We start from the raw sequence: 13,353 nt of genomic DNA, 5'->3' as shown, positions 1-13,353 counted from the left end.
ATCCCAAATCACTAACTGCACCACCTATACACTTTATCTTAGTGGGCAGTGCTGTCCCACATGTGGGTGGGGTTGTGGGACATTTGGGTACAAGGACTTTGGAAATACAGTGTGGGGTTAAGGCCCTGCGAGGTGGAGGATAGTTGTGCTTAGTAGTGTTACAGGGTGACACTGATGTTATGCACTGTTGATGCATGTGTATTGTGTGATGTTATAATGCATATAGTAAACTGTTTATATATACTCCGGTGTATGTGGTTACTATATTTTGGTCCTGTGTGGGGAACATTCTACACTCCTAGAATCCTACACAGGTGGAGGTGCTGTAAGTAAGATCGTTCCAGAGAATTCACCCCAGGCTCTCACTGGGAGGCTCAGGCCTCCTGTGAGCCTGACAGGTATATTGCACCACACCTGGTAACATATAGGGTTCCCCCTCACATGCACTTTATGCGATTGGGTGGGGGAAAACCCATTACATTATCTTTCAGGACACTTCACAGTTTAGTCAAACGGACAATAATTTGTATTTAGTGTAGGTACCCACTGAGTATACCGTGATAGTATTAGCAGGCTTGAATCAGATTGATATAAAAAAAATTAAAATAAAAAAAGTGCACCAAATTACTTCTATATTTAGACATGATTTTAAAGTATAGAAATGTCACCAAGATTTTAAGCCAATCTGGTAGTAGCGCAGAAATGGTTCTGTTTTTCAATAATATAAAGCCAAATTTAAATACCACAAAGGGAGGCGAGAAGGTAATATGTATTTATTTTCCCCAGTGTCAGTGGAAAAAGTTCAGTATTCAATAGAATAAAAATCACAAAACACAAAGCTACAGCTATATTCAATTTGCAGGCACACAAAAAAAAATGAAAAGCAACAAACAGGGGAATTCAATAGTGTGGTGCATTAAATGAAGAGGCTTCCACTTAAAAATGTTCCCTTTGTAGTTCTTTACCTAGGACACTTGACAAATACAGTACATGTAATTAAAAATAAATCAATAAAATAGAAAGACTCAGAAGACCCCTTTGAAGAGTTAGAAGAGCAACTTTTTAACTGTGGGTTAAAAGCATGAACACAACAAAAGCACTGTAATTTCTTACCTATTACTTTACATTTATAACCATCAGGCTCCAGGAGATAACCAGGATGACAGGCACAGCTGTAGGTGCCATTTGCATTGATGCAAGACTGACTGCATGGGGATGGGTCATACTCCTTGCACTCATTTATGTCACTACATTGGCCGTTGTCACCACTTAATCTGAAGCCCTTTTCACACATGCATCTCTGTAAATAAAACCGATGCATCAGTAATTTATGACCGCTTAGAATCTAAAAATTTTTTATATAAAATATTTTTATAGAATTATATCCACATAACATGTATTTGTTACATATTAAGGTACAGAAATAGATATGTCTGAAGATACAAGTATAGGGCAAGGGAAAATATAAAGTGCATGAACCAGGTTGGTTCCAAATAAAAATAATGGGTCATAAACAAGGGGTCAGGAGACTTGGGAAGTCAGTCAAGAAACCAAGATCTTTCCAAGTCTGTCAACCGATCCCATGATCATACAAGTCAACTTCTCCATTGTATGTCAGATGCTTTTGATCTAAAAGCTTCTGGGGAGCCGACAGTGGTGCTGCAGCTCTACCTACACACCTGACAGCTGTCAAATGGGGAAATTGTCCAACTTAAAGTTCTGTTCAAAAGCCAGTTTAAAATTACCATTTAAGCATTTGACCAGTTTATTGTAGGGGGAGAGAAAAACAAACAAAAAAAACCCCTTACTTTTAGGGAATAACCACCTTAAGAAACTACCCACCACAACCCCAACTTTCGTTTGAGATATTGCGCATGACTAATGTCAGATATCTGAGGAAGAACTAGTAATTTTATTTAAATTACAGCTCATACCTCATCAGCTCCTGCTCCATCATTGGGCAGAGTTAAATGTAGTATAAATAAGAGGCTAGACCTTCAGTACTAATCATTTTGCCAAACGTTTTTCAAAAATGCACGAGTGTTACCTGTGCTCTGTTAGCTTTATAAGATTTTAAACAAACAGTCCTAAATCTGGGGATAAGGCCATTTAGCAGATTTTTCATGTAACCCAAAGAATGCCAGAAGATGGTAAAATGGTTTAACAAGACAATCTTGTACTAAGTGGAGAACATGTACAGGGAATGCAAGTGCATTAGTGGGGTGAAGGGAATGGATTATATTACAATCCCACACCATTGAGGTGTGCGGTGATCATAAATAAATATAAGAATGGTTTCTCCAGCCGAACGAGGTTATGTAATCCTTGACCTACACTGGCGACACACTTTATTCGAGCTCGGCTAGTCCCACGAATTCGGGTATACCCGGGTGTATTGAGGTTTGTGACTGTTTTCTGGCCGAGTGCATTGAGGTATTTTCCAGGCAGGGATTGAAGCATTTTATTCCCGCTGGCTGCAAAATATATATATATATATATATATATATATATATATATATATATATATATATATATATATATATATATATATATATATATATATATATATATATATATATATATATATATATATATATATATATATATATATATATATATATATATATATATATATATATATATATATATATATATATATATATATATATATATATATATATATATATATATATATATATATATACTGCATTACAATTCATGAATTTATGCCATCTGGTAGACACGCGAAGCATTGCAGCCTATTAAATCCTAATCATTATCATTTAACAGATCAGCCGCCCGTCAGCCAGGCATGAACCCAGGCTGGGAAGGCAAATGCAACGGGGCTTGTCAGAGGTGAGGAGCGGCGCATTCCAGGTATCTGCCAGGTACATACTGGGTATTTGCGCGAATAAAGTGTGTCGGTGCAGTATTGCACCCACTGTCTATTTATACCTATAGTTTATATTTACTAGTGTTTTATTGGACCAAAAGAACAACTGAAAAGCCAAAATCATGCTAGTGCAAGTTTGCCTAAAGGTGGATAAAGCAGGAGCAAGCAGAAGGGAAAAAAAAAATCCAAGATCCCACAGTTTTCTAGATTATATTTTCCAACGTAACAAACATTGAATTAAATTCCTGTTTTGGCATCCAATGGGTCCCTTCATCAGAAGTGAAAGGGGGGGGGGGAGAAGAGATTCAAAATAAAGCTTTTACATAATTTTTAAATGCTAAACATGCTATGGAAACACACAATTGTTCAATAATTGAATTATCCAGAATTGTGTTTCTTTACATTTTGCTTGTTATGTTATGCATGTGCCACAGATTGACGCTGTAGTGAGGGAGGGCTGACCACGTGGTGAGAAGACTGAAGCAGGTGGAGGCATGGTGAAGGACATTCAGCAGACTGGAGCAGAAAGGTGCAAGTGGGAGGTGGAGGCCGCTAGGACCACAGAGACCCACATGGAGGAGGGAGCGAGTGCCAGATTATCAGCAGTTCCACAGATGAGGCACTGATGCTGGTCTTTTTGACCAAATTGAGACAGTGCACAGGATGCTGATGAGGGGACAAGCGGCAGCAGTACGTACGGAGCACAGTGACAAAAGAGGCCAAAAACCTTTTACCCCAAAATGGATTGGTTGAATGCAGCAGTATAATGACACTAGAAAAGATGCCAAAGACCACCAGAATCAACAGTCTACAAGAGATCATCTTGAATGTAGGAGGCTTAAACTCGCTAGCGAAACAGACGAAAGTCCTTTTCCACTTCAAACGCTCCAAAGCGCAGGTGATACATCACAAAACTTCTAAGCAAAGATACAAAAAGACTAAACACCTTGGACTAAAGTGACTGCAGCACCCCACACAGGAAAGCAGTGGGAAATGCAATACCAATGAACAACATGAACTACATAACAAATCTCATGCCCATAGCTGGTTTTCCAGAATATACCACAACCTGGTGTCAGCAAAATTTAATGCAGAAGCAATGGCAATAGATAATTTCAGATCACATACACTGATCTGGGCCACCTTAAACTCCTCAAATTATCTCCCGAAGCTGGCGCATGCCTACATCTCGTTGAATCTAAAGATTTCCAGGAATACGTGAGAAACTAATGGCTCAATTATGAAATGGCTAACTGGCAACACTGAAGAATCAATATATACTGGTACACTTCAAAAAGGAAAAGGCAGTACTTAACTTTTATTTTTTTCCTAGTACTACAGTATATGCAATGATGACTTAAGACAAAACTAAATCCTCATACCATACAAGACAAACACCATACTGAACACAAACAAAAACCTATACCTAGAAACAAGGGAGATACAATGCCCTCCTTAGGGAAAGGATGCAAACAATTACTATAGCAAAACTAATTTGAGATGGGGCAACAAGCCAGGTATCTACTGGCAAACAAAAAGGACAATAAAACAGCCATCAGTACCAAAGAGGGAAATAGAACAGTGAAGACAAAGTCTGTGCAACAGTCTTGAACTTGTATAAAGATCTATACACAAACATCCCAGAAGAGGTAGTGCTAGGTGAAAAATTCATTAAAGATGACCTTCTCCAAATCTCCATGGAACAAAAAAAAAAAAAAAAATAAAGCACTAAACTGAATCTCACAAAATTTGAAGTCCAAACTATCAAAACACATCAGTAAAATCACCAGGATTTGAGTCTCAGTGCAGATTACAATGGACTAAACCCAGAAATAAAGTTACCAATGAAACTTTTCAAATCACAATTAACACAGGAAATGTCACAAGATTTAAACTTGACAAAAATAGTCCTCCCAAAACCCAGAACCAGTATTACAGACTGGAGTCCCTACTACTGTAAAATCAAGATTTTAAAATCTTAACATACGATTTGTCAAAACTGCAACATGGGCCACAAAACAGGACAAAGAAAAACCAGTCAACATTTGTTAAACAGAATTGTTTAATATTGCCTACAGCAGTGGTTTCCAAACTTTTTGGTTAAGGAACCCCAAGTGAAATGCTGAGGAAATAGTTTGTCTACACAGTGACTAATGGTTTTAAGATTGCTACAAGTAAAGGGCTGCCATAGTATTTGAGAAAATCTTAATGCAATGTTAAATGCTTTGATAATCTTCGGAGATTGATACTGTATAGTGCCCTCATGAAATGGATAATTTGACCCAACTGTTACGCGCTCATGAATGGGTGGGGGGGGGGGGGGAAGAGAAGGAGGCTGCAACTTAAAGTGTAGTCAAGCTTTGTTACTTCAACTTCAGAAGGCTTTGCTTTTTTTTTTTTTATATGTTTCTCATCATGATCACATACTGTTGCTCATTCTGGAAATGTTCCCTTTATTTGGTATTCCCTGAATAATGCATATACACTTTTCTCCCCCCACATTTTTTTTTACAAATTCTATCCGTTCATTATGTGCAACGGCATTGTTTCTTCTCGTAGTACATCTAACTAGCAACTAACAAAAGTAATACATTTGGCATACAGATTTCTGATAGTCAGCGGAAGCAATTCTGTACAATGTGTGCCTGTATAAATGTAGGAAATACTGACCGGTCCATAAGGAGAAGGATAACAAGTGTGTGAACAGCCTTCACATAGCAAGCTGCATTTCCCACCCTCATCTGATCCATCCAAACAGTCCTTATTGCCATCACAAACCATAGTGGTAGGAATACAGTCAAATGTGTCACACTGGAATTTGCTATATTGGCATTTCTTGGGTGCACCTGTTAAGATATAAATCACTTGTCAAAAAGTTAGGAAGGTTGTTTAAATAAGTCAACCTAGATTAGAAGTTTGGATTCATTTAATATACTTCTCGGTGACCAAATTAACACATCTGGTCACTTTTAGCATCAGATGAAATAAACGGCCAAGAAGATATCAAGTAACTGGTTGCACATTAAAGTTCATACAAAATAAAGAAACTCACAGCCAGATTCATCACTTCCATCTTCGCAGTCCAGGTCTCCATCACAGTGCCAGAAGTCTGGAACACACTGATCTTCACTTGCACAAGCCCATTGCATTTTACCGCAAGTGATCTTATCCAACTTGCAGTCCTCAATTTAAAAAAAATAAAATAATGGAGTTAGACAAAACATGTTACTGTACAGGCATACCCCGCATTAATGTAAGCAATGGGCCCAGAGCATGTATGTAAAGTGAAAATGTACAAAGTGAAGCACTACCTTTATTCTCCACTTATCGATTCATGTACTGTAATAGTCATACGTGCATAACTGGTGTAAATAACGCATTTGTAACACGCTCTATAGTCTCCCTGCTTGCGCACAGTTTCGTTACAGGTAGGGAGCTGTTCAGGATGTGCCAACAGGCGCATGCGTGAGCTGCCATTTGCCTATTGGGCGATTATGTACTTACGCGCAAGTGTACTTCAATTGAGTGTCCTTAAACTGAGGTATGCCTGTATATCAAAGACCAATACAAAAGCAAATTTATTTAGCAGCATAACTAGGCATGCTCAAGAAATGGATAACCATGTAAAAAAATCAGTTTATCCACAACTAGAATTTAAATACCAGGTAGCTTCAAGCAGGGGGGGGGGGGGGGCCAGAGGGGGAGGACAAAAAAAAAAAAAAAAAGCACCACACACCAGATGTTCACAGAACTTTGCATCCGGAATAAATACCTTCTCATCTGTTCCATCTTTACAGTCACTGTAGCCATCACATTGCCATTCCTTCAAGAAGCATTCTCCACTCTGCTGGCACCTCATTTCTCCCGCTCTACAATGTAGAGGCTTAGTGATGGTACAGTTTAACTCATCTGAGTGATCAGCACAATCATTGTCCCCATCACAGTGCATAGTGTAAGAAATGCACTGGCCGTTGGCACACCGGAACTTTGCATTACTGCACTCTCTATGTTCTGCAAATTAAAAAACAGACTGCTTTTCAATGCATCTGTAGAAATTGTTTTATGGATTATTCAGGAATGTTATAATAGAGTAAAGGATAATATGAAGGAAGCCATGAGAAGGGCTGGGGTATTAGATAGGACATAATATATGCGCTCAAAAAGGAGTTACAAAAAAAAATATTTAAAAGATACAATAGAGCAGAACCCAAAGGCGGCAAACACTGGATAATTCTAAAATTCATCCGAATATGTGGTGCTGTCAAATCAATCAATGCTCTTTACTCGGCTTACATTTTAGCCGAATATTATTGCCCAACAATTCAGAAGCATCAATAGGAGGGAGATCTTACCACATCCTTGTTCATCTGCCTCATCAAAGCAGTCCGGGTTACCATCACAGATCCAGCTCTTGGGAACACAGCGTACGTTCCGATCACAGCGCAATGCACAATTCTCAGTTGGCTTCCAGCAGTCCTGCTCATCAGATGCATCAGAGCACTGGGGTACACCATCACAGCGAAACCTCTCCTGAATACATTTTTTACCATTTCGGCATTGAAAGATGCCTGTACGAAACATAGGAGTATTAAATGTTTAGGGAGACTGGAAGAACAATACTTCACTTTTAGGTTCATGCTGCTGACCAATGCAAAATGTATGATGCCCTCTAACCACAAGAGGGAAAAAAAATAGAACCCCACCACACAAGGACATGAGAGTCCATCACATTTGGCTAATGTTGGTGTCAAGGAGGGTTCTCGTACAACAGTGTCAACATGGCTTACGTGAAGTCTTATATTATGATCGGCTATGCAAACAATGTAATTCGATAAAAGAAAATAAACCTGTATATAGATTATACTGTGGGGAGTCATCAAATCAGTACCATTTAAGATGGACTATGCACTAATCACTATCTTGGCTCGCTCCCCCTCTGGCTGCAAACTTGCTTTGACTAGATCCAAATAGGGGCACAGGATCCCTTGTCCCCTCAAAAAAAAAAAAAAAAAAAAAAAAAAAAGCCACAATGGAAACCAGAATCTTTGTAAATATTCTTGGAGCGGTTGCCAGTCACAACTCTGATCGAGAAACTATTAATTCACCTGGCTTTACGGAATGAAAAGACCCAATCTTGAGTGGTTTCATACTCTCAAATCCAACACTGTCTGAACCCCACTGATGACTGGCATGCCACTAGGACTAAACAAATCCCCTTCATCTGCTGTCTTGATTGTTTAGAAATAACCTTCTCTTTAAGAAAATTTCTTTAAAGCTTAGCACTGGGGGTAAAAGTGCCGAAATGATTACATTGGGACATTTTTGCACACTTAGACAATGGGGTTATTTATGCAACAGTATTGAATTGCTCTCTCTGCCCGATCTAGAACCAGCATTACTTATGAAGAGCTGATCTACAGTTTAGTATCATACTGTAGTAAATATACTTTACCAGAGTTGCTACAGTATGCATTGCAGTCATCCTCATCTGATCCATCAAAGCAGTCCTTTTCACCATCGCACACAAAATCTGAAGAGACGCACTCCTTTCCATCCCGGCATGGAACAAACGTACGTGGGCAAAATGGAGTAATTGGGAAAGTAATGTCATCAACTGGCGTTTCCACATCTGTGAACAGATTGTTTATTGGTAGCACTGTAGTATATAGTGCTAAGCAAGGGAATGGTTAACAGCCTTCTACCAAGTGAATACACAGTGCAACATAATGTCACTTATTACAGTAATCTGCTAAAGTAAAATGAATGTTAAAATATCCAGTAATTCCCCCCCCCCCCCCCAATAAAAAAATAAAAATAAAAAATAAAAAAAATAAAAAAAGAAAGAGACCCAGCCTTTGAACGGCTGTACTTAAATGGAGCACTACAAAAGACAAGTCCATCGAGTGTAACCTATGCTACATTTAGTCAGATATTTTACCCTATATTTCTACTTGAAGTATATTGATCGAGGGAGGCAAACAAAAACCCCAGTGAAATATCATCGAATGATCTCAAATTGAAAAATCCCTTCCGACTCAAAATACTGGCCATCGGATCACACCCTTTCAATATTTGGTATATCCCTGTATACCTTTCCAAAAAAAAAGTTCAACTTATGTTTACAAAAAAAATTAATTAAAAAAAAATCTATTGTATCTGCCATTTCAGTCTTTTAACTGCCTTTACTGTAAAGAACCCTTTCCTACTGGCAAAAGCTCCCTTCTTCCAACCTTAAGGTCTGACCCATGTCGTTTGTACTGCACTTGGGATGAATAGTTCTTTTGAAAGCTTCTTGTATTATCCCCAATATGAAAAAACATACTGGACACCTAACAAGCTCCTATTGAACCCCCAAAATAACCACAACATATATAAGCATATGAGTGTCAGAGGAGTGCTACTGAGCATGGCAATATATATTTAAAACCAGAGACAGAACATAAAACACAGACAGAGCTCAGTTTTAGCACATCCAGTGAAACTCATACACGGTACAGTGCCTAAGTATGTATGTATAATTATCTATTAAGTAAAATGGTCTTTTAGTTTGACATTTTTGGCCAAAATTGTTGTAAGCCCCTGAGCCAACTGCACGGCAGACCACATTTCAGGGGTCCCTAACACTAATATAAATTCTTAATAACCTGTGTAGTAACAGGAAGAATGATTTATAGTAAATCTGTCAATATTAGTTGCAAAGTTCTAAGTCTGATTGAAGCTTTTATTAACCAGTACATTACCAGGAAAAGCACTCTGTATTAGAGTTGTCACAACCATACTGCAAGCACGCAAGTTCCCTGAATGGAAGATGCTATGGAGTGAGCCCTTAACCATTTAAATGTGGGAGGGGGTGAGCTTCAATTAGGTAGGAGGTTGCCACCCTCCAATCAGCCAAGACTAGCTGAACAACAATTGTAAAACATACTGGACACCTAACAAGCTCCTATTGAACCCCCAAAATAACCACAACATATATATAAGCATATGAGGGGAACTTGCGTGCTTGCAGTATGGTTGTGACAACTCTAATACAGAGTGCTTTTCCTGGTAATGTACAGGTTAATAAAAGCTTCAGACTTAGAACTTTGCAATTAATATTGACAGATTTACTATAAATCATTCTTCCTGTTATTACACAGGTTATTAAGAATTTATATTAGCGTTAGGGACCCCTGAAATGTGGTCTGCCGTGCAGTTGGCTCAGGGGCTTACAACAATTTTGGCCAAAAATGTCAAACTAAAAGACCATTTTACTTAATAGATATTATACATATATATTTAGGCACTGTACCGTGTATGAGTTTCACTGGATGTGCTAAAACTGAGCTCTGTCTGTGTTTTATGTTCTGTCTCTGGTTTTAAAATATATTATCCCCAATATGTAATGTATATAGTTATATCCCCCTCTTCGACACCTTTTAAAAATGTAATCAAATCTAATTTAGATAGATTCTCCTCAAATCAGATCCATCCCCTTTATTAATTTGGTGGCTCTTCTCTACACTTTCTAGGTCCATAATTATGTTTACTTCCTTTCCATCCATTGCCCATTTAATGCAAGATAAGATCTTGTTTGCCTTGGCAGCTAATGCAGGACTTTTGGCGCTATTGCCAAACCTGCTGTCTACAAGCACTCCAAAATCCTTTTCCATCCAGGATTCCCCTAATTTAACCATCATGTAATTGTTAAATTGTCTGTTTTCTTGTTTGCCACATTCATAACTTTAGATTTAATACAGAAAAATGTTATCCGCCATTTACCTGCCCAAGTTTCCAGTCTATCCAAATCCTCCTGGAGAGAATTTACATCCTGCTCCGATTCTATCACCTGCCACAATTTAGTGTCAATAGCAGAGATTGAGACTTTGCCCTCTATGCCAACCTCAAGGTCATTAACAAAGAAGTTAAAAACCATGGGTCCCAGTACCGATCCCTGAGATACTCCACTCACAACTTTAGCTCAACCTGAAAAGTTCAATTTACGACAACGCTCGTCTATCCTTCAACGAGTTTTCAATCCAGGTGCAAATATTTTTAACGAGTCCAATTTGCTTTCTTTTGTATACCAACCTTGTGCGGAACCATATCAGAAGCCTTTGCCAAATCTAAGTAGAGGACCTCAATCGCATTACCCTGGTCTAAATTCCTTCTTGCCTAGTCAAAGAAACTAATAAGGTTAGTTTGGCATGACCCATCCTTCATAAATCCATGCTGACTATTACCAATAATTTTTTTGCTTACCATTAGGTTTTCCTGATTATCCTGTACTAAAACTTTCAATTAGCTTTCCCACGATTGACTTTAGGCTTAAAGGTCAAATTCCCCAGTTATGATTTAGTTTCATTTTTAAATATAGGCACCATGTCTGCTTTACACCAATCTTGCAGTACCGAGCCTGTGGAGTCCTTGAATATTAACTAATTGGCAGAACTTGGCATACATCCAAGAGTATAAGGTGCTATTGGGGCCAGATGCCTTACTTTATATTAACAGTTGATTTAAAATGAATGGTTGTGGCTTCCTACTGAGGTACTATTTTTGTAACCAATTCTTCCCTGGTAAACAGAGGCAAAGAATGTGTCAAATACCTCTGCTTTTTTTTTTTCAATTATTTGCCTGCCCATCTCACACGGAAAGGGTCCTACTTAATTTTTTTTTCTAATGTAATAAAATAAAAAAGTGCTTTAAATAACCTTAGGGTTGATCTTACTTTCTATTGCAATCCATTTTTGCTCATTTGATTGCCCTTTTCCAACTTGTTACTACTGCTGCGGCACAGTTTATTCGAGCATTTGCCCGTTCTGTGCCGCAGCAGTAGCCTGGCGCGCGCCCGAGTGTGACGGGCGCGCGCCGAAGCAGCGGAAGAGCGCCCTCCGATCGGGGCGCTCTCCCTACCGCTGCCGGGTCCGCCGGGTCCCCCGGAACCCCCTGCCGCTGTCCCGCGATCGCGGGACACCAGGGCTCCCTCGGGGAGCCCCTGGACACGCGTGCAGGGGGCGCACGCTCCCGATGACGCGTGACCGCGCGTCTATGACGCGCGGCACGCCGAGGGGCGGCCACTAGCAAGCCGGGAGATTTCCCGGCTTGCGGTACCGACCACACTTCAATAAAGTGTGTCGGTAGTGTATACATTCGTTATAATTCTGATATGCCTCTGTCCCTTCTGACTTTAATCAAAATGCCTGCCTCTTTTCAATTTCCTCCCCTACCCATTTAGCCTTGTTTCTTTTACATTAACCAAGGGTACACACGGATAAGTGCGCTTTTTAAAAATGTTTTAAAGACTGCCTAGTTCTTTCACAGCAAAACCACAATATATTCCTTGTAGATTTCTCAATTTATTCAAATCTGCCTTTCTAAAATTTGAAGTCTGTTAAAAAAAACCTACGTTGTGGTTTTCAAAGAATTAGCATAAATTGCTTTCCTTAAACACTAGAAAAACAAATATGTGCTCTTAGTCTGTGGAACAATATTTCTGAAGTGATTTTGTTTAATAGGTCAGTGGCCGAGATGTTCAAATGCTTACTTTCAGTGCAGTTAACACGGTCGTCTGGACACAGGCAGTTTACCACATCTTTAGGACCAGTTACACATATCTCCTCAGGCATACACCCACCATTGACAAAGCTGCATAGAGAGTAACTTCCTTTATACATAAAAAAAAAAATTGACAAGTTATGGAAAGACTAAGCTACTAGTTTTGAAACAGCGTTACATTTCTCCAATGGCAATTTATCATATACTGCGGCTACTTCACCCCCCTATACAGTGCAAACATGGCTCCCCATCACTTAATATTGTTTTGACTAAATACTGAAACAACCCTTTCTGTATGAAGAGTAGATAAAGTTAATACAGATAAGCAAAACTGCCCAACAGAAACTTGTGACAATTCCAGTAATAAAAAATAAAAACTTGCCTTTTACAAAATTTGATGTCACAATTATCATTTTGTTTAGGTTTGCTGCTTTGATTGTTGTGATAATCTTCATGGTTTTCCTTTCCCATATTTCAATAGTCGGATCATTGTAGGATAGGAGATAGGGTTCATAAGCATCTGCCAATTTACGCGACCAATTTTCTTTTAAGGGCAAAAATTTACCTTTCAAAAGACTCAATGCATAGAGACCTACAAAAATATGTAGTAAAAATAGCTATATTAAGCCTTTTACAGATAAAGAATGTTATTGTTTCTCGTCAAGCAATTATATTAATTCAGAAAACCAAGCTTCCATTTACTAAATGTTAAAATATTTTATTAATGGCCATCGACTATGCTGAAGTCATAACTGAATGAATAAAAACTTTAAGCACAGATTTTTTTTCTTGATTTTTTTTAAATACAGCTCAACCCCGTTATAACGCTGTGCTTGGGGTCCAAAGAATCACATCGCATTATAAGCGGATTGTGTTAGAAATAATGTACAATTGTATGCATTGTACAAGTATTTAAGATACCA

The 13,353-nt window shown here is 38.6% G+C and overlaps 1 protein-coding gene across 1 annotated transcript in view; it reads right to left on the bottom strand.

Annotated features, from left to right (window-relative positions):
• Positions 1–13,353, bottom strand: part of LOC142496247 (low-density lipoprotein receptor-related protein 2-like) — a 73,192-nt gene that overhangs the window by 27,131 nt on the left and 32,708 nt on the right. Inside the window, exons 15-22 of the mRNA XM_075602874.1 lie at positions 12,813–13,022; positions 12,420–12,539; positions 8,346–8,522; positions 7,246–7,461; positions 6,666–6,904; positions 5,946–6,075; positions 5,564–5,739; positions 1,114–1,300 (exon numbers count right to left, since the gene is read on the bottom strand). Coding sequence (XP_075458989.1) covers positions 1,114–1,300; positions 5,564–5,739; positions 5,946–6,075; positions 6,666–6,904; positions 7,246–7,461; positions 8,346–8,522; positions 12,420–12,539; positions 12,813–13,022 — 1,455 coding nt within the window. The remainder of the gene's footprint in view (positions 1–1,113; positions 1,301–5,563; positions 5,740–5,945; positions 6,076–6,665; positions 6,905–7,245; positions 7,462–8,345; positions 8,523–12,419; positions 12,540–12,812; positions 13,023–13,353) is intronic.

Source organism: Ascaphus truei, chromosome 1 (assembly GCF_040206685.1).
Source record: "Ascaphus truei isolate aAscTru1 chromosome 1, aAscTru1.hap1, whole genome shotgun sequence".
In the NCBI taxonomy this organism is placed as follows: domain Eukaryota; kingdom Metazoa; phylum Chordata; class Amphibia; order Anura; family Ascaphidae; genus Ascaphus; species Ascaphus truei.
Note: the sequence above shows the minus strand (reverse complement) of the source record. Positions and strands in the feature narration are given on the sequence as shown.